We start from the raw sequence: 21,195 nt of genomic DNA, 5'->3' as shown, positions 1-21,195 counted from the left end.
AAAGTTTTTACTATATTATGCTGTGTATTCATTGTATTTCTAAAGTGAAAGCAGTTAATGACATTGTTTACATGGGTTGCTAATGGATGTGTTACTATTTGGTGATGGATGAGAACATAATGGTTTGTTGAAAAAAAAGACTAAAATCACAATTAAGATCACACTTCGTGTAATTGGTGATGTAACAATAACAAGGAACAAGTTTCGAATTCTACTACACAAAAAGGCCGTAGTTAAAAGTTGGAATCAACAGTTAATTAAGTTGACCAATCCAAGTTTATGCTGACGAAAATAATTTCTCTTCACTTGCAAATCTCTCATTACTGTAGTATCTTTTTGTCGTATTCAGCTTCGGCTTTGTTTTTGACCATTGTTACATTACAAATTACCCATTCTGTGACTTCATTTGTTTGAGCATACTCTGCTAGATTGACATTATTTTTGATCTGGATCACACATAAAGCTTACTTGGGCTACATACACATGGTACATAAATTAATATGATTTAAAGTTAAGTTTCTGTAACATGGATTTACGACACACATTATCGTTCAAAAGATTTTGTTATTTTCTAAATTCTGGGCCGAGGTTACATTATATAATCTTTCAGGTGGGCCGCTGATTGAAAAAGATTCTGAAGTGTTTCGATTCCATGACTGGAGCTGGCAAGTGGGCGTTGACGATCAATACGTTGTGCCGTGGGGATTGAGAGAGCTTTTGAAATGGACAAAGCGTTAGTTTGCTATTTAGATTATATGGCTATTACGCCTTGGCAAAGTCGAGTACTTGGTATTTTTTCAAGCATACCTATTTCATTGCACTTTGTGACAATGCTTTGGGTTGATCACGACTTTACAGATTTGTCATTTCCACTAACGTGCGACATGCTTCGTATGCTCTGATACGACCAATCGAGGTTTACAGCATTCCATAGTGGAGAACAGTATCAGAACTAGAATTCTCGTTGATAATTTAACTCATAGTGACAAGTAGTGTTTAGTTTCGGTACTCGGAAATATCATGTCTCATTACTCGACTTGAATCATTGGAATTGACTTTCCATTCAGATCCGAGTACTTGAATTATTGTTCCCAGCCCTAATGGCTATGAATGGATTGTTATTTCCTCGCAACAGTTAACATAATTATCTCACACGACCAGTGGTCTTCAGATATTCAGTTGTTTATAAATTCGTCATTTTGTCAAAAACGTCATTATTAAGTGACTGATAGGTGTGGAGTCTTAATTTTAGCCACTTTATTACAGAAAACTTCGGAAGCCACCCAATTTACATCACCGCAAACGGCTTGTCTGAACCTATCATTGACAAAGAAATAGCGGACTGCAATTACGAAGGTGTCGGTCAAGAAACAAGGTAACCTTAATGCTGTGAATTTCTGTAACATCTGGGTCATTTTAATGAAATTTACACACATGAAGGCGATATAGGTGTAAACACAGCTATTGTTAGTACTATTTTGCTCTGAATATCATTTTAGAGTGGGCATGAGGGTTGTTCAAAATTTTTTTGGAATCAGGGGATTCGCTGATTAAATTAGTAGCTTGCCTAAAAAACGCCGCTCACCGAATTTGGCTCAATTCCTACCGGTCGATGTGAACGCACAGGAATGTAAAAATTTTGAATTTATCAAAAACAATTAAAAATTGTTCTTTCAAATTTTACTGTCAACCTCATGAGATTGTTAAGTTGTTTAAAGGAACGGTGCTTACCATTTTTGCATGCTTCTAACTCGTAGAATCAAAGTTATTGCAGTTAAAAATTTGGGATTCGTGAAAATAGCCTGAACGCTGGGTAATCCATGAATTCTGAATGGAAAACTGAAATAACTTCGCTTTTATGAGTTGGAATTGCGTCAAATTTGCTTTTGTGTCGTTTTAGTGTACAACACAACTATTTCATGTGGTTGACAGTATGATTTGCAAGATTTTTTAATGTTTTTTTATATTATAAATTCAAAATTTTTAAACTCCCGTGTCTTCACATCTACCAGTGGGAATAGAGTCAAATTTGTCGTGCAGCGTTCTTGTGGGCAGCCCATCAATTTCATCAGTGAATCTCCAGACTTTTTTTTCATTTTTGAACAGCCACAGTGGTCAGGCCACTCTATCTATTCTGGCTGTCTTTTCCATGTTGTATCGTAGTAGCACTGAATCTTTTTTGTATTTTCCAGGCCACGCGATGTGGGATTAGATGATAGAGAACGCGAGGAATACCACAGACTATACATCGACGAAGTCTTGAAAGCGATGAAGCTTGACAAGGTCGACGTTCGTGGATATTTTGCCGATTCGTTATTGGATGGATTCTCTTACTCCACAGGTACAAATCATACCATTTTCTAGTCTTTTCATTGTTCGTCTCCGTGCTCTATTTTCACTGTATTAAGATCTTGCTAGGTTGTGACCAAATAACAATATTCTGAGTCACAAGTCAATCTTGATTTCACGGTTTTCCATTCCCCAATGACTCAAGTCTGAGTCCAAGTCAAGAAGCTAAGGGCCGAGCCCGAGTCATTGACTTTTACTTCTACTTGTAATCATTATGACTCTCGATTTTGTGAGTTCGTCATCTTCATTCCAAATATCAGGATTTCACAAGATTCTGTCGTCATATGATTGTTGATTTACGTTTCAGTATCCCAAGAACGGTACGGTCTCTATCGGGTAGACTTTGGGACGTTTGAAAGAACCGCTAAAAACTCTGCACATCAATACGCTGATCTGATCCGAGAAAATGGGATACCCGAGCCAAAAGACCAGTGCAGTCCGGATCCGCAAAGAGACAACTTGCTGTACGACACATTTCCTGACGGTAGGTACCATTCGACGTGCTATTTATGGCGTTATGGGTACTTTTGAGTCGATTTACCACTTTTTTATCTTTTTGTTATATTGCAATCTTGTGGTGTTTTTGCAAGGATATTATTTTTAACAATAAACTCAACCCAATGCAATGAATGGAAGATGAGTGACTTCAAACTTTGAAATCTCAAATCAAAAATAGTGTTTACAGTGAGAAATTCTATCATTATTACTATAGAATTTTCGACCGTAAATACTAATTTTTCCAAATCCAAATTTTTACTTCAACAACTTTGCTTCAACAGGTTGGCATCGAGCAAAATTTAGTATGAAGCGTTATTTTAGCCGTCGTAACAATTTTGGCAACTAGCCAATAAAGTTTGATATTAAAAGTTATTTTTGAACAGCCCGATATGATTATCTCTGTCTGATACCAATTCCATTTGATCGAAACTCAACCGAAAATTTTTCAACAATTGCTTGTCTAAATACTAGCCAAGACCTGTTCAATAATAATGTTGACCTCTCATACAGATTTCGTATGGGCTTCGGCTACGTCTGCGTATCAAATCGAGGGCGCTTGGAACGTCTCCGATAAAGGAGAGAGTATTTGGGATGTATTTGTTCACGAAGGCGGCAATGTGGCGAACAACGATACGGGCGACATTGCTTGCGACAGTTACAACAAGTACAAGGTACGTAAAAAATGCGAAAGTCAGGTAGGTTTTAAAAAGGTTGAATGCAGGCCTTTTTGTTTGTATGATATTCCATGTTTTTCGGTGTCAATTCCTAATCGCAGTGTTTAGACTGGAGACCAAGTTATAGTGTTTATGACTGTTCAGTCTTCAGTTCAAGTAATGATCAACTGATTTTTACATCTCTACTCGGGTGAGACCAATTCCTGGCATTCGTGATACACTAGTTTTCCTCAGTCTTAACAGTTTTTGGCAGGGTTGTAACCAAGGCTCCGAGTCACAAGTCAATCTCACTCTTATAGTTTTAACTCGAGTCAAGTCGAGTCATTTTCAATCCACCGCCGAGTCAAGTCCGAGTCCAAGTCATGATGTTGACTGCTCAGTTTCCAGTTAAACTTTTGTTAAACACACTTTTTACAACTCTGTTTGGTGATATCGAATAGTTCGCATTTCAAACATACTCATTTTCCTCACTTTCAGCAGTTTCTGGTCGCAATTTCAAGCACAAGTACCAATAGACAAAATCCCGATAGTGTGGTTACTGTACTATACTTCGGAATTACAATGGAATGTCGGTCTTGGCCGTCTGAGTCTCGAGTCATATGACTTGGTTCGAGTCTTGCACAATGTCTCGAGTGCAAGTCGAGTCAATACGCAGATTGACTCAAGTTAGTGTCATTTTCCATTTTCAATAAAATGACTCGAGTCAAGCCGAGTCAATAAAAAATCGAGACTTGAGTCAGATCGTTATAACCTGGTCGATGGTGGTGGACAGAGAATATTGAGTAACTCTGTGAAAGATTTTCAATGAACCTCAATTTCTGTAATTCAGGAAGATGTGCAGTTACTGGCCAACATGGAGGTTCAGTATTATCGCTTCTCCATATCATGGCCAAGGGTGATACCCACCGGCGAACTGAACGAAGACGGATCAGGATCTAGTGAAGCCGGCGTGGCGTACTACAACGATTTGATTGATGAATTGATTGCCAACAATATTCAACCGATGGTAACGCTTTATCATTGGGATCTGCCACAAGTAAGACGTTGATTATCACCGAAGTGCGGCCTGTTCTACAGCCTTGAGCGCTTCATGCGTGCATGGGTTCTTCTGATGATCTTTAAATCCTTAATCCAATCGAAGTTACGTTATGGCATCCTCTGTTGGGGGGCTGCCAGTAAAACTGCACTCAAGCCACTGCAGAAACTACAGCATAAAGTACTCCGAATCATAGCTAGGGCCCCAAAGGGACCTGGCTGCCCATCCAATAAGTCGCTGCTGAAGAGATTCGGCGTCCTAAACATAGAAGATATGCGGAAACTAGAAATCGCCAAGTTTATGTATCAGTTTCACTGCGGTCGTTGCCCCGAATACTTCAATGACTTCTTTACCTCTGAATCAAAAGCGCACAAGTACAACACACGCGCGTCCACGTCGTCCAAATATCATATGATCGACCGAAAAGATCATCGCTCTATCAAATATGCCGGACCTGATGTGTGGAACAGTATCCCGCCGGCCATCCGGCAGTCGGCGAGCATGTCCACATTCAAGTCGAAATACAAGCAATTACTACTAAATAAATACAGTCCATCCTCAAGATTACCGGACCACGACTGACCTATCGATCTCGCTTCCCCTGACATGCCGCCCTATTTCTTGTCGCTTCCTTTTTCTATACTATCTTCTTTACTTTCATTCAGTGTGCATGCCTCCTCTTTACATCGCCTAGGCCAAGGTGGGTGTCCGATTCCATAGACAACTCCTAGTCGCTTCGACATCTTCCTTTCTTTTCATTGTATCGCATTTTTTGTGGTGTATTGAACTGATAAAATTGCTAATAAACCAATGATGATGATCATGATGATTTTGAACACTCCGCTCCAGAGCTGGACAAACTACAATATTTTCAGCCTTTCCAAATTAGATTAGAATCAGAATTGAAATTATTGCTAAATAGTTCTTTTTCAAATTATGTTAGAATTTGAATAATAGCTAGACAGTTTTTTTCCAAATTAAAATTACTGAATTTACTGAATCAAGTTTAGATTTTAAATGAAATTCAACAAAAATCGGGTTATATTCATATCTAATGTTATGTTCATTCTCATAAGCATGATATTTGTAAATGTCTGTACAGTAGGGCTGTTCAAAAAAAATACTTTAAAATTTCGCTCGTTACGTGATAAAATTATTATGTTGGCTAAAACAACGCTGCATCCGATTTTGGCTCAATTCCAACCAGTTGAAGCGGGATTCTTGCAGCAGATTCATCATACAAAAAATAAAAAATAAAATTTCAAATTTTTTCTGCCGACCACATAAATTTGTTAGGCTCTCAGCAGAGACCGTGTGCACCAAATTTGGCTCAATTCCAACCAGTAGAAGTAAGTTATTGCAGTAGAAAAATTTGGATTTGAATAAAATAGTATTTACGGTAGCTAACTCTTCAATTATTATTTATTATAAAATCTTGGAATTAGATTAGAAATGTTGCTAACTGCAATAACTTCACTTCTAGTGGTTGGAAATGATTCAAATTTGGTGTGCATCATCTCTACTGGCAGCCAAACAATTTTATGGGGTGGACAAAAATTTTTTCTACGATAAATTCCAAATTTTCACTGCAAGAATCTCGCTTCCACTGGTTGGAATTGAGCCAAATTTAGTGTGCAGCGTTCCATCGCGTAGCCAGTGTAATTTGAAAGAAAGAAAATCTTTTTCAACAGCCCTACTTTACAGCAAGCTTGGTTTATTTTGCACTATACAGTTCTGTAGCATTTTCAGAAAAATCAGAAATTAGATTCGAATTTAAATTTAGCTCTAACTCAGTGGTTCTCAACCTTTTTTGACACGCCCCCCCCCCTTGGAAATGGTCAAAAAAATCGCGCCCCCCTGACCCCCCTTGCATTTACCGTCATGTCAAAAAGAGCACATCATCTGATACCGAGGAGGGCAACGTTTTTGATAATCATGGCCGCATTTCGATTGCTTATGTAGCGTAAGGCCGCATTCCAGGGCATAGCCGCAATGAACGATCCGGACGCAAAATTCCTATGGTAAACTGTCCATATCCATTCCCGGTGAACTCCGGACTATTCTGCTTTTCACAATGGCCTATTGTGCGCACCGAAATAGCGAGTGTCAATGTTATGAATAGTTGCCGGGAGGTGCATTTTGCCGCGCGGAGCGTGAAAATTTTTCAGGGCCGCGAACGAATTGTTATTTCTTGCCAATTCCCATTCCGGCTCAGATGAAGGGCGCTGCATTAAAATCGAAAAATGAATTCTTGTTGAATTGCACGGAGGGCGATGAAAATTTCAAGATTAATTAAAATCTCTCGAAAATGCGGGAGTGAATTCGTAATTGCAATTTGAATGCCTACGGCCGCCAACACATACTAATTGAATTAGGCGTCTACGGCCGCTCAAATTCCCTTCTACGGCTGCAGGCTTCCCACCCCTGATCTAATAGTATACATAAGGTATATCTTACGCCAATTTTGAATCTGCATTCCAGTTGTTGAGTCTTTTACATTGCTGACAAATTTCTCCAAACTTGTTTGAAAATAACAAAAAAAACATTGAACAAGACATCCATTAATTAATTTCAAGGTAGGTTACCATGAGACTAATCCTGATGCTGGTAGTGAGTACAGAGAGCAAGGCGTCGTTCTGTCCTGCCAGGCTAAATTTGATCAGTTTTGGAAATTAATTAAATTGTGTTGATTTATAGCCTAATTGAGGGCGAAACCGGGCAACATATGTTGCATCTAAGTCTGTCTTAGGCAGTGCAGTTCGCAAGCTACTAACAACAGCTGCCCAGCGCGACAAGCTTTAGGCTACTGTCAAAGCTATGAAGCAATGAATGACTTACGCGTGGGGATTGCTCTCTATATCTCCAAAGAATTTCAAAAATTTGCTCAAATGAAGTTGAAATCAGACTATATACTCCAATGAGCGTGATTGCTAGAGTTGCAAGCTTTCTTGAATATGGAATAAATTTCATCTTCATTAATCGTCTACGCATAATGGATGTGAAACACATGTTTAGACACGTACAATTTATACTGACTTTGTTAATTTCTCGCGCCCCCAGGTTGAGAACCCCTGCTCTAACTAGTCTCATTACATGACTGGAATTATCCAATCTGTTCTAGTCAGCGTTATATATTTTTTAATATATAATCTTCACAGGCTTTGCAAGAGAAGTATAATGGCTGGCTGGATCAAACTGGACAAATAGAAATTGCGTTTGAGGCGTATGCAGACTTTTGTTACAAGACATATGGAGACAGAGTCAAATTTTGGATTACGTTCAACGAGCCTTGGATAGTGGCATACTTCGGTATTTACCTCATTGATGTTTTGTAGTGAAATCATGCTTCTTTATTCACCTTGGTCTTACCTGAAAATAATTTCAGTTCAGTTTATCATGCAATATTAAAATTTTCATCCAATCGATACGCCGCGAGATTGCGATACAATGAAAAGATAGGAAGGTGTCAAAATGACTTGGAGTAGTCTTTGAAATCTGACATTCAACAATATTTTTGTTTGGCTCATTTTTTCATGGCATGTTATGTTTTATAGGGCGCTTGGTTTTAGAACTTATGTTTTTCATAGGATTGATGCTGTTTTTCATCACTTAGCAATGAGAAATATATAAATAGCTAGTTCGTGGTACAGAACTTGAATATAGATTTATACAACATCCATTGTGAAAGAATATTTATTGTACTTGAAGACTTTTTGTGTGCCTCTTTTCAAGAATTAATGGCACACTAAAGGGATTTCAACAGATTTAAAAGCAAAACCAAAAAGACACACTATTCGAGTCAATAGATAGTCTTTTACAATGGATGTTGTATTGGAAAATATATAGTTTCAAAAGCATTTGTGTAAAATAATTTTCCCTAACTGGGAATCAAATATCAATCACTAAAATCAGTAGTTCTCCCTTGAATCCAACTTTCATATGATAAGTTAAATTGTAAATATGAACCCAACCCAAAGATTACGGTAATCCGTTTTCATTACATTGTCTAATAACTGTAAATAGCTATTATGAAAATATGTGATATGTTTAGTTATGCAAGTATTTGTTACCTTGAACAACAAATCTTTATTGCCATACCAAAATATTTCATCGCATCGATATTGTCAAGCACTTCAACGGTGCTGATAAAAATAATTCAATCTCATAAATATCTTTAAAAATCTCGAGTACCGACGAAGTGTTTAATATCAGTGAACTGTCTGCTGATTGAAAAGTACCTAGTGAAACTATCTAATAAATGGTGAAACTGTATCCATTTCTTTTACAGGGTATGGAGAGGGGACTCATGCTCCTGGGTATAAAGATCTTGCAAAAGGACAGTATTACGCCGGCCACAGCATTCTAAAAGCTCACGCGAAAGCTTGGCATAAATACGATGACGTCTACAGGCAAAACCAGCAAGGGCAATGTGGCATAACTTTGAATTCAATCTGGGCCGAACCACAAATACCGACCAATCTAGACCACATTGATGCTGCAGTATGTTACTTGCTATAGATATGAATAAGCATTCAGATATTCAACTAAGCTACATAGACACATAGCCTACATAATTGTCTGTATTCTTCGGCGAGGCATACATTTTTCCTTTTCCTTTCAAACGAAACATTATATTATGCCGCATACTCGTCAAACTCTATAAAGATCATGTACTATAATTGTACGGATTTGGAAAAAGACTTCATTAATCTTTATTTCAAACGACTGTTCACTAATTTGCTGAGACTGATAACGTCAAATCCAAAATGTTCTGCAAAGATTTCGAAGTCAGCCTGATTGACCTCACTACTCCAACTTTTATTGTTTCCACAAACCCCAACAAAACATTTTTAAACAGCGATATGTTTGTATCAGTAGGCTATTGGCAATTTGGGAATTGAAATGAATTGTCAAAGTAGGATATTTCATCCCATTCTGTTGATGTGACTCCTGAAGTTTCAGCAGTTAAGTAGTGAAACTGCCTCTTGATTTCCCTATAGTTAAAAAGATGATGTACAAATTAATTTATCAATCATTTTGCAATTGGAGAGGTTTCATGGACCTCCTAAAAATGCTTCTGGTTGAGAACCGCTGTGCTAGTCGAATCTGTTTCCTCACAAGCTTGTTAATCTGGGTATAACAGTACAGCTCCTCAGAGATCATATCCCATGTCCGTACTCAATTAGACTATTCCGGCCCTTGTAGTTGATGGCCATCAAGGTCGAAAACCCTTCCTCACGCTACCATGACGAGATAGGAACCTAAATTTTTTCTTCCTGATTTGAATTTTATTGCGCTCTGCTCAAATAACGTTAAAATCTGCCAGAATCTTCACGCACCACTTGAAAAGTACCGTAGTTTGAGAGCCACTGATTGAGATCTTTTTAAGTACAGAATATTCATCATGATTTATCTTGCTGATAAGTTTGGAATGTAAATACGACAATGGCGGTACTTTTGTGAGATATTAGAAGGTCGTTTCGAGATTCTACTTGTGACTTAACACAACATTATTGCAGAAATTATACGAAATTCAGAAATTTTTGCAGATTTTCAGCAGTTTTTTGGGAGTATGAAATTTTCCATACTGCCCTGAATTGACCTAATGGTTTTAGCATCATCATCGTTCGTCATAATGTATTTTCATTTCCATTTTCAAAGTATGGCTTTTTGCCGAACCTTAGTTGCTGAAACCAATATTTTGTAATGTAGCGTACCCGTTTCTCTGCGATCGGCGCGCAAACTATGGGAAATGAACTGACCACTTTTCTACTCACTTTTTGTTGTTGTTGTTGTTGTTGTTGTTGTAATGTAGTGGGTGGGAGACATTGTATATTCTGTTCTACAAAGATCTCCATGATGCCGCCTATGTAATCATTTGCATATTTAAAGCTATTGAATAGTATATTCATCTTGAATTTTGAAATTGAAATTGAAAAAAATTGATTTCATGTACCATCTTTTAGTAGTAGCCTACATTTAACGCTCTCTTATTTGAGATCTCATTTCATGCTGGTGACGTCATATTTTGTTATACGATCGTTGATACACAATGTTCTTTCCAATTCTCTCCTAGTTGCTGACGATTACCCCTGACGAGTGTCAGCCAAAAATATTTGGGTTCATTTCAATAGGAGTATGCTATTCAATTGTATATTGAAGTTCTGTACCTCCAAGAAGCTCTTTAAAGCTATTCAGAGAAATTTCTGAAGCCAACGTCTTTTAAGAAATCACATCATCTTAAATAATAATGAAAAATAAGCAAATGTCCATCGAGATTGTTCAAAAATAACATTTTTTTCAATATTTAACTGGCCATTCGAAAAAATTGTTGGGGTAACTAAAAAAAGGTCACACACCAAATTTGGCACAATTCCAACCTGTAGTAGCGAAGCTATTTGATTTGAAAATGGCGTTCAGTGTTTTTTCAACCAATTAAAATTTGAATGAAAAAGTATTTTCGACCAACCCTAATGTACGTACCCTATTTCCCAGAAACCAGATTTTATTGATATATCACACGATAACAGATTACTATTATTAGCTGACTGTATGGTACCTTGTTTTCAGCAAAGACAAATGGAATTCAGTCTGGGCTGGTGGGCTAATCCGATTTTTGTGTCGGGAGACTATCCTGATGTTATGAAATGGAATGTAAGATTTTGAAAATACTTCTTATACTTTATGTATTATAACTATAATTATTTCTCTAATATTTCTTTATTCAATTATGGTACAAGACTCATTTATTGCTGTAGATCAGTGGTTCTTAACCTTGCCTCCAGCGCCCCCCAGGGGGCGCTGGCGATTTTGAAGGGGGCGGAAACGCTCAGGGGGCAAAATGGGGGGTGCTGGGCTCAGGGGGGCGGTATGGGGGGCGCTGGAGAAAAATGGCTTCACAGTAGATGATGTGGTGGTAGGACATATCCTATAATGAGTATTCAGAGCAATTAACACCGAAAACTTCTTTATATATAGCCTACAAAAGACATATAGGTTTTCGAGAAGAGGAAGTCCATCTGGCGGGGAAAAATTATATGCCAGTGAAGAAATACCAATTTGAAATCGTGTGCCTCTTTTAGTTTAGTACGATTGGGCGACAGGGATATCTAAAACTAGATGTTCCTGTTGGGCGATATCCCTGTTGGGCGATTCTATATTTTTTTGATATAGCAGACAGGAGGTCACGAAATAACATCATGCAACGAATCATAGCAACGGGTTCGCCCGCCCGAATATGTTTAATTATTAGTTATGGGCCCTACAGTTTCGAGGACACCTCACAATGTTCGCTATACGTTTTGATGAGTCTGCGCACACTCAACAACTCACCGCGCATACCCTTGGACAACAGTGCGTAACGACTAAAAAAAGGTCATAACTTCGGATTTGTTTTGCGCAACGTAGATTTTCCCTGCGCAGAGACCGTCTCAGCACTGCGCACGTGCGCAGCTTAGAGGGAACATTGCACCTCACTCAGCTATGCCGGTAAATCTGGTAACGTGAGCAGAGAGGACAAGGAATTGATAGCAATATATATATGCAATTCCCGATCTTACTGATCGATTTTATCATGAAATATCGAAAGTTTTCGCGCTTCGCACTGGCTCGCTAAACAGTACAGCTGATTTCGTGGCAAAAGCGAACAACGTGATGGGGCGGTTGGTTTATCACCCTATGGGAGCCCAAGACCCAAGTTTTTTCGGCGGGCCTGACGAAGTGCCATTTCGTTGCTGCCAACGGGTATACGCCCGAAGATGTATAATTCTTATTGAGGGGTCGTACCTTTTCAATGACACATCACTCAGCTCTACCGGTAATTCTGTTTACGTGAGAAGAGAGAGCATAAAAATTGATATCAATATACATGCAATTCCCGATTATATTGACCAATTCAATCAATAATTATTGAAACTTTTCGCGCCTCGCGCGTCTAGATGAGATTAGCTGGCTCAGTAAATGGACAGTGGACACCCAATGTAGATGATTATCAGCAAACAGTGGCTAGCAGAAAGGGGGGCTGGAGACTGACGAAGTGCTGTTACGTCCCTGGTAACGAATTTATTGTACCTACGGGCACGCCCGAATATGTTCAATTATTAATTACGTGCCCTTTATTTTCCCATACAACAGCTCACTCAGCGCTGACCATCGAAATCACGCTACGGGTTTCTTGTGGGCGAAGCCCTCAGAAGTTTGGTTTATCACACTATGAGTGCGCAAGGCAATCGTTTTTAGGGGGTTGACGAAGTGCTGTTACGGCCCTCCCTCTTACTCATTGTCTTTATTACATTCCTTACAATATGAGGTTGGGGGGCGCTGGAGCAAAATAATTTTTGAAAGGGGGCGTTGGAGGAAAAAAGGTTAAGAACCACTGCTGTAGATGATTGAACAATCGCAATTCATCAAGCCCTGTGGTATTGAGGTCATGCGTCATCGCTTCTTCATCTTATATTGGCTTACCACTATCTAAAAGTCTTTCATACCATCGCCGAGAGTTGAAACCAAGTCACAAGTCAATGTTACTTTTTATAGTTTTGACTCGAGTCAAGTCGAGTAAGTTTCAACTCACCACCGAGTCAAGTTCGAGTCCCGAGTCAGAGAGCAAATGGTTGAGTTCGAGTGTTGAGACTCCAGCCTGAGACTGTTCAGTTTTTGCTTGGGTTATATCAAATGCTTCGCATTCATAAAATGCTAATTTTCCTCATTCTTAACAATTTCTGGCCCTGATTTTCATGTACAAGTCCTGATAGACGAAATACCAATAATGTGGAACTTGACTATTGTTCGAAGTTACAATGAAATGCCTGTTTTGGCTGTCCTATGATTTGGTCGTGCTCAATGACTCAGTTCAAGTCAAGTCATCGAAAAATCGCGACTCGAGTCAGACTCAAGTTGAGTCATTGCAATTCTGCAATCGTGAATTACTGATACCAATTCCCGAGTAAAAAATTTGGTTACGAGTACATAAATACACAAGATGACGTTGACCTAATTATTGTTGAACTGAACAATTATGAACTCAGTATTTCAGACGATTCTCGTAATATGTCTTGTTTGGTCTGAGCGCTTGTAATATAAATAGATTCAATACTTGTTTTCAGGTTGGTAACAGAACAGAGTATTATGGGCTTGATGAAGTTCGGCTGCCTGAGTTTACAGAAGAGGAAAAAATGTCCATTAAAGGCACGTCGGATTTCTTTGGATTAAATCATTACACAAGCAATATGGCCTTCCCATATTCCGAATACCCTGCTGGAGGACCTACCTTTGATACTGATCAAGTAAGCTCATACACAGTCATGTATGAGTATGCCTGGAGCATTTAAAAGCATTTTGCACCACAACTTCATCTGCTCGGGTTTATGGCAGGAGTCACCAACACACAGCCCGCTAAGTGAACTAGTGAAATGGATTTCAGTTTAAATAAATTGTTGTTGTGGTTTCAAAATAAGTTATTCTCCTGTGAATAACGTTGGTATTCCTAACTTGCTGAAACAGCTTTGGTCGAGATGCTTAAAAACGGCTCAGGGATTCCCAACATTATCAACTTTACGAGGAGATAGTCTCGTGTCTCGCTATACCCAATATCGATTCCTTAGTTGCTGAAAAGCGGTGTCAGGTATCATGCACAGCTCATATTTTTTGGGGGATTTATATTTCTTTTATAAAATATTACTTCTGTTGTTGGAACTATTTCCGTCGCCCATTTATAAAGGACAGCTTTGTACTGACGAAAGGATTTTAAAACATGGTTGCTAAAAATGTGACCTATTTTTTTCAATATTTCATTCTATCGGCTCACGGCCTCTATGCTGTCACTATGAACTGTGGTATATTTTTAAGACTTCATTGTAGCCTACTCCAATCATCACTAGAGCGATTGTTTTTCGACATGTCAAAAAAAGTCAAAATTTATGGTAGAAGGACTTTAGTAGTCTTGTGTCTCGTCACATAGGGGAGAGGAGGCCAAGATGAGACACGGGCAAGATGAGACATGCAATTTTTTCACAGAAAAATTTTCTGATGGACAGATTCCTTCAACTATGTTGTTCCTATATTGTCATTCTATAGTCCCACCATATTAACAAGACAAACAGATTTGAGGTTGGGCAGAAAAATGCCAAAAACTATATTTTCATAGTCTATGTCATGTGAATTCATGTTTGTAAGGGCATAGGACTATGTAAAGGACACTATCGTAGGACTTCATATTATAAAACAACATTACTGGAGCTGGTTGAGTGCAATATTAGCAGTGTAATCATGCACTTACCTCTGGAAAGTAACGTACAGAAATTTTTTCATTCAAGTGTATACGATCATTTAGGTGTGGGAATAAGATGAGACATTGGTATCCGAGGGCTTCTATTGAAGGCCTCGCAAGATTGAAAACTTACTGTTGAAGGCACACAAATGGTATTATTTATCTAGTAGTTTACCAAATGTGACATTACAAGACAAAATAATAACGAAACTCTTATTGTTGCTGGATTCCATGGATAATTGGTTTTCGATGTCATTTAAATTCGTATATGATGTACAAATTCTTTTTAAAAGTGAATTATTTCATTATTATTATATTTTATTCACGATGTTGCTAGTTGATTCATCATTTGGGATGAATTGGTGGTGTAATGAGCAAGAATTGCTTGGTGTCTCATCTTGAACACGGTGTGTCTCATCTTACCCTCACCTGGGGGTGAGTTGAGACATTTGAGCAAGGATTTTTGAAGACCAAGAAATCCACAAGTATGTTGTTCAATATAACTCAAGCCATAGTCATAAATAGTACAGATCACAGGCTTTCCATTGGTACCAAAATTATCCTCAGAAGGTATTACTCTTTGAGTGGCGTTGAATTATCAGAAAAGTGTCTCATCTTGGCCTCCTCTCCCCTAGTCCTTAGACTCGACACGTCGTCCTGATTCAGAGTCAAGACAACTGCAAAATTTTCATATATTCCAATTCTGCATGAATATGTGAACGTCACGATCAGGAACCGTGCTTCTGATTGAAACTATCTTGGTAGGATGGTACTGCATTCATTTGATATTGTAGGAAGCTGATGGGGATGTATGTGCCGAATGGCCTGGCTCTGCTTCAGGCTGGCTGCAGGTTGTACCGTGGGGAATAAGGAAATTGCTTGTCTACATCAAGGTATCTGCATACGTGATTCTGTATTCTTTTGGAAACCTGAATTCTTGATACAATCTAGAGAATGTACGGGGATCCTGAGATCTATGTGACCGAGAATGGCGTCTCTGGAACGTTTGATTCAGGATTAGATGATGATTACAGGATTGAATATTATAAAAGTTACATCAATCAAGTTTTGAAAGGTAATTGTCAGAGCTTTGCAAAATTGAGTACTTGATTTTATTCCGTATCGGATATTAGGCAGCGAGTTGAGTATTCAAACGCCGGTACCGAGAGTTGTAATGACTCGAGTCAAATTTTGCATTGACTCGACTTGTACTCGAGTCATTGCGTATGACTCGACCAAGCTATATGACTCAAAAATTATATATGACTAATTCATGGACCGATAATTGAAAAATAGACCCAGAAACTGTTTTTTTTTTAAATCTTTCATTTGAATAAATGAGGTATGTTGAGGGAGAGTTAAGAGAAAATGAGTATAACATTAATGTGAAGTAGAGGTGTTCAAAAATAACCGTTTTTCCAAGTTTCGGCGATTCACTTGTTAAATCATCAGGTGGCCTAAAAAGACGTTGCGCGCCAAATTTGACTCAATTCCAACCAGCGGAAGCCGCCGGAGACCAATTTGAAATTTTGGCCATTTTTGGAAATGATAGTAGCTTTAACGAAATATATTGGTATAACGCCATTTTAATAATGGTTAATAAGGAGTTGGTAAACCTTACGTAATTCCCTGAACTGAGACCTGATAAGACCTTTGTGAGTCGTCTATTTGTCGTGTGAATTATAGATAAAAAGAGAAATAAATCGTACAATGTTTGGTGCATTTCGAGATATACGTGTAATACCACGTAGAGACATTGATGCATGCATTGGTGATTATTAGCTGACTCGGAAGTCGACAAACATTCATGATTATTAGCTGATTCGGAAGTCGATATACATTCATAAGTATTTCGCTGATTGGGTGAAAAAGATATCGCATTTTGGGCCGTACGTGATTGGCAATAAAATTACAAGTCGTGGAGACAGAAACAAAATATATTCGTCAGTGTGATCCATCGAATACGTGTGCAATAGACAGGCTTCGTGGTAAGTCAGCCAACAAGGTCGTACGGCGTGGTTACGCCGGTCGTCGAACGCAAGGGAACACGCAGCGAATCGTAACCGCAACCTTCTGGAGTCAATAATACATCTTGGAGTCAGATATACAATTATACAACTACAAACATTCGCTCTGCGCTATTTACGGTGTCAAATTTCGTCACTACAACATGTCAAAATCGTGTACCACGTAGGCCTATTGGAGAGTGATGCTTTTTCCATGTGTTTCCATCTTGACACGGGTCTCTGATTAAGTTTGGATAAAGACATCTCCATTCAATGAAAAATAATTATCACACTGATTAGCTGGAAATTAGTCAACTTCATCGAAATATCCACATTAAAATTATGGTGTTGTAATCCGCAAGCAAAATACTTTCCTCGTTAATTACCACGGAAATAACTAAACTGAAAAGTAGGTAATATACGTGTTCATGTATTTCTCTAGTTCTAGATTGATTAAAAACTCCTTCTGCTGACACAAGCGCGGATTTTAATAAAAGTCGATTTTTGTACAGACAGATGAAAAAGAGTGCAGCCTCTACCTAATATAGAAAATCTTTCGCAGCTATAGTTTTTAGCGCAAATTGTATTCTCAGGCAAATGCTTACCGATGGCAAAGTTCATATCCATTGCCTGATTGTGTTTGTGCAACTGTTGATCAGTTACAGTTGCATCTTCAGGTGAATCTAATGTACGCGATCTTATAATACTTGGAACATGTGTAAGCGCTGAGGTGTTCTTCCCACGTACCGACAATCACAGTGTGCCCAGCTCTGATTATCAGCACTTTACTACTTTCAATTGTCGATATTCGTGATTTCAGCTACCAATATCGATGGCGTTAAGGTGAAGGGCTACACAGCGTGGTCTCTGATGGACAATTTCGAATGGGGCTCGGGCTATGTAGAACGTTTCGGACTACACTGGGTCAATTTCACTGACCCTCGGCGAGAGAGAATACCGAAAGACTCGGTGGCGTATTTCAGGTCGCTGGTGCGGGCCAACGGTTTCGAGAGGGAGGCGACAGAGCCTTGGACCTATTTTTGGGAAAAGTAAGTTTGGAAGTTTCCTCAAATTTATACTCAAGAGGAGTTCAGGACCAAAATATTTTGTCAGAGCACTCAATTAGACTTTACCGTTTTTGTTTTGCCGTGTAAGCCTTGCTCAACTGGTCACATTTTTAGCATACTATCTCTTCTACTTGACCAGTTTCAAGGAAAATCTACTTACTTTCTGAGATGTGATTTTTGAAAACTAGTATTCGGATAATTTGGCATCACTCTTATCGTAGGGTTACCAAACGTCCTCTTTCAAGAGGATTTGTCATCTTTTTCTACTTTTTTGAAAGTGCCCTCGGAGGGCGCCCAAATGTCCTCTTTTTTGAGATTTTGTGCTTTTTTCTGAGAATTTTGGTTAAATGTAGGGCTAAATTGGACTGAAATGAAGAAAATGAGCACTGAGGTAACGCTCCGGCGCCTTTTTCGGGAGCTGAGCCGGAATGTTGCCCTTTTATTAGTCAACCGAGTTATCATGTGAAAGGAAAACTGTTTTGGGAGCTGAGCGAGAAAGTTACCTTTTTTTTAGGCAATCGACCACTAAGTGCAAAAAATGTACCCTTTTTCAGGATTTTCCTCCGGTATTGCGAGTCTGAAAATGAAAGTGTCCTTTTTTCAGATTTCCAAAACATGGTAACCCTATCTTATCAGTGATATGGTCATAGAAACAGCAAGAAATAGTGGACAATATCGCTGTGACTGATGATTTTTATTGTGTCATAGACGCTGCAAAAATCTTTTGAAGTATTTTTATAACTCCAATATACAATTGAATAATATATTGATATTGAAATGAACCCGGCTATTTTCGGCTGACACTCGTCAGGGGTAATCGTCAGCAACTAGCACAAAATTGGAAAGAACATTGTATATCAACCATCGTATCACTAAATATACAATGTTCGATCATATTCATTCCTTCATATCAGCTGATTCTTCATCCATGCAATGCTATTACCATCGCCGAAGCCGTTTCAGTTAGTGAAGAATAGTGATGTTGGGCACAGAAGAATAGCTGATTTTGAACAACAACAATATTTTGAAACTGAAGAGAGAGAGAGACAGTGTTAATTGAGCAAAAATTACATTCAAAAAGAAAATACATGTTGCAGCGATACGATCCTTAGGGACCATCTAGTCAGCTGCATCAATTCAAAATGATTTACCTAGCGTTCTCCTCAAATATCTAATTGCGGGCGGCAACTTATGACACCTGGCCTTGCTATCTTTTTACTGTGTCGCATTCTTGTGGTGTATTGAGCTGATGAAAGTATTATTGAACTGATATTGATGGTGTTAGATACATGAAGAGTTTTTGAGTCTCTAAATTATATCTTGCACAGAATACAATTCAAAGGCAGTATTTTCAGTCTAAATCAACAATACGCTTCTGTTTGACAGATCGGAAGTGGAGAGAGAGGAGTTTTATCATGAGGTTTTCCAAGATGACTTTGTATGGGGAACCAGCTCGTCTGCGTATGGAGTCGAAGGCGCTTGGAACAGAGATGGAAAGGGTGGGTGGATTTTGTACGGATCACTGTGTAGCAGACTTGTACAAACTATTAATTACCTATACCTGGTTTTCTGAGTCATTCGAATTGCAGTACGGTAGCATATTTTGAGAAGTGCCTGGTTTAAGTTCTAGCTCTTGCGAATTTTTAGAAGGGGAGATGTTCCAGTTTTAGTTCTTGTTTCTAGCTTTCAAAAGTTGGAAGTTTTAACTCTAGCTCTATTTGTCAGTATTAAAAAGTTAGTAGTTTTAGTTCCGGTGGCGAGTTTTGAAAATTGAGTGTTTGTAGTTCTAGTTCTTGTTGCGAGTATTGAAAAGTGATTATTTCAAGTTCTGGTTCTTGTTGCAAGTTTTGCAAAGTATTTATTTGTAATGAGCTTCGAGCTGTAGTTGTAGTTCTGAATTTTGAAAAGTGACTATTTCTAGTTGTGAGTTTTGAGAAATGAATAGTTCTAGCTCGAGTTGCACATTTTGAAAATCCAGTGTTTGTACAAGTATGATGTTTACAAAGCAATGTTTGCACTCTTCTTAAAATGGTGGTTAATTATTATTTGTGAAGTAGGTGTACTGTGTACGCATGACTTCTTGATGTGTTGACTAATTGTTATCTGTGATCATGAGTTGAGATGAATATCAGGGTGACGGATGTGACTGTTGTTTCCTCTTGTGACTGATTTGCCTAATCTCTATTTGTATTTACTCTGATATCAAAATCTATGTTTAATTTGATCCGTTATTCACTTGACAATGTATGCAAAGCCATTAGAATCAATATTACCGGTACGTAAAGTTTTATTAGTCACGACAACCTGTAACTTTGTAATGATCACACGTGCACATTTTATCTTTACATTTCATTATGTAAAGAGTGGTCGGGCTATCTAGCGATTGCATATCACAAGTAATAATAAGATGATATCGGTATGAGCTATTCTGATGTGTCCAAAATGAGATGGAGGAATTCAAGATTTGAATTGAACTGTACACTATATATTCATGTCAAATCACTGGTGTGTCATGAAAATACTTTTCAATCATATCACAGGATCACAAATTTCCACAGGATCACAAATTTTCACCAATTAACAATTGATCATGACGAAATAAACCATTTTTCTGAAATATACACCTCCAAAATTTGCTGAAATTTTGCTATTCAATTGGAATATATTATTTAATTACCTTACTGTACACTTTACAACGTGACATTTCAATCACTATTTTCAATCTGCTGCAGTTTGGTTGTGACCGATTCCTATTCTGATGACGTTCTATTCTCGAGAAAAAATGTGTGTTTTGTCACAGGTATTAGCATTTGGGATGACTTCACGCAAGCATCACCCATTTCACCCGGCAGCAACATGGTTGACAGTTACGTTCCGTACAGCATTTTGGACGACCAATCTTCCATAACAACGGGAGATCTAGCCGCCGATTCGTATCACAAAACTGACCTCGATATTCAGGTGAAACATCGAAATGCTCTTGTTCGTCAAATTCTAATTTCATTGGATTTTTACAAACTACTTGATTTTCAAAACACGCAACCACAACTAGAACTACTCACATTTCAAAACTCGTAACTGGAACTGGGATTGAATGAAACTACTCGATTTTCAAAATGGTTACCTAAAACTAGAGTTAAGACTACTCACTTTACAAAATGCACAACTAGAACTAGAACAATTTCCAACCTTGCAATAAAAACTAGAGCTATCGTAAACCGGGGAAACTTTGGACAATTATCAACTATTCCGCTTTGTATCTTGGAAATGCTAGGGTGTAGGGGAGGCAAGTTTTATG

The 21,195-nt window shown here is 38.3% G+C and overlaps 1 protein-coding gene and 1 long non-coding RNA gene across 2 annotated transcripts in view; one reads left to right on the top strand and one right to left on the bottom strand.

Annotated features, from left to right (window-relative positions):
* LOC145445470 (uncharacterized) overlaps positions 1-21,195 on the bottom strand; it is a 153,681-nt gene that overhangs the window by 6,252 nt on the left and 126,234 nt on the right. The window lies entirely within an intron of this gene.
* LOC145445474 (uncharacterized) overlaps positions 1-21,195 on the top strand; it is a 142,026-nt gene that overhangs the window by 59,842 nt on the left and 60,989 nt on the right. The window contains 15 exon segments of the mRNA XM_080323667.1: positions 611-733; positions 1,267-1,375; positions 2,193-2,341; positions 2,657-2,833; positions 3,358-3,518; positions 4,351-4,557; positions 7,716-7,866; positions 8,846-9,057; positions 11,128-11,211; positions 13,662-13,841; positions 15,619-15,717; positions 15,776-15,899; positions 17,651-17,879; positions 19,284-19,396; positions 20,698-20,858. Of these exon segments, the coding sequence (XP_080179793.1) occupies positions 611-733; positions 1,267-1,375; positions 2,193-2,341; positions 2,657-2,833; positions 3,358-3,518; positions 4,351-4,557; positions 7,716-7,866; positions 8,846-9,057; positions 11,128-11,211; positions 13,662-13,841; positions 15,619-15,717; positions 15,776-15,899; positions 17,651-17,879; positions 19,284-19,396; positions 20,698-20,858 (2,279 nt within the window).

This window comes from Botryllus schlosseri, chromosome 8 (genome assembly GCF_051294905.1).
Source record: "Botryllus schlosseri isolate E-star chromosome 8, Bs_hap1, whole genome shotgun sequence".
Lineage (NCBI taxonomy): Eukaryota > Metazoa > Chordata > Ascidiacea > Stolidobranchia > Styelidae > Botryllus > Botryllus schlosseri.
The sequence above is the reverse complement of the archived record's forward strand: the minus strand, read 5'-3'. Positions and strand labels throughout refer to the sequence as shown.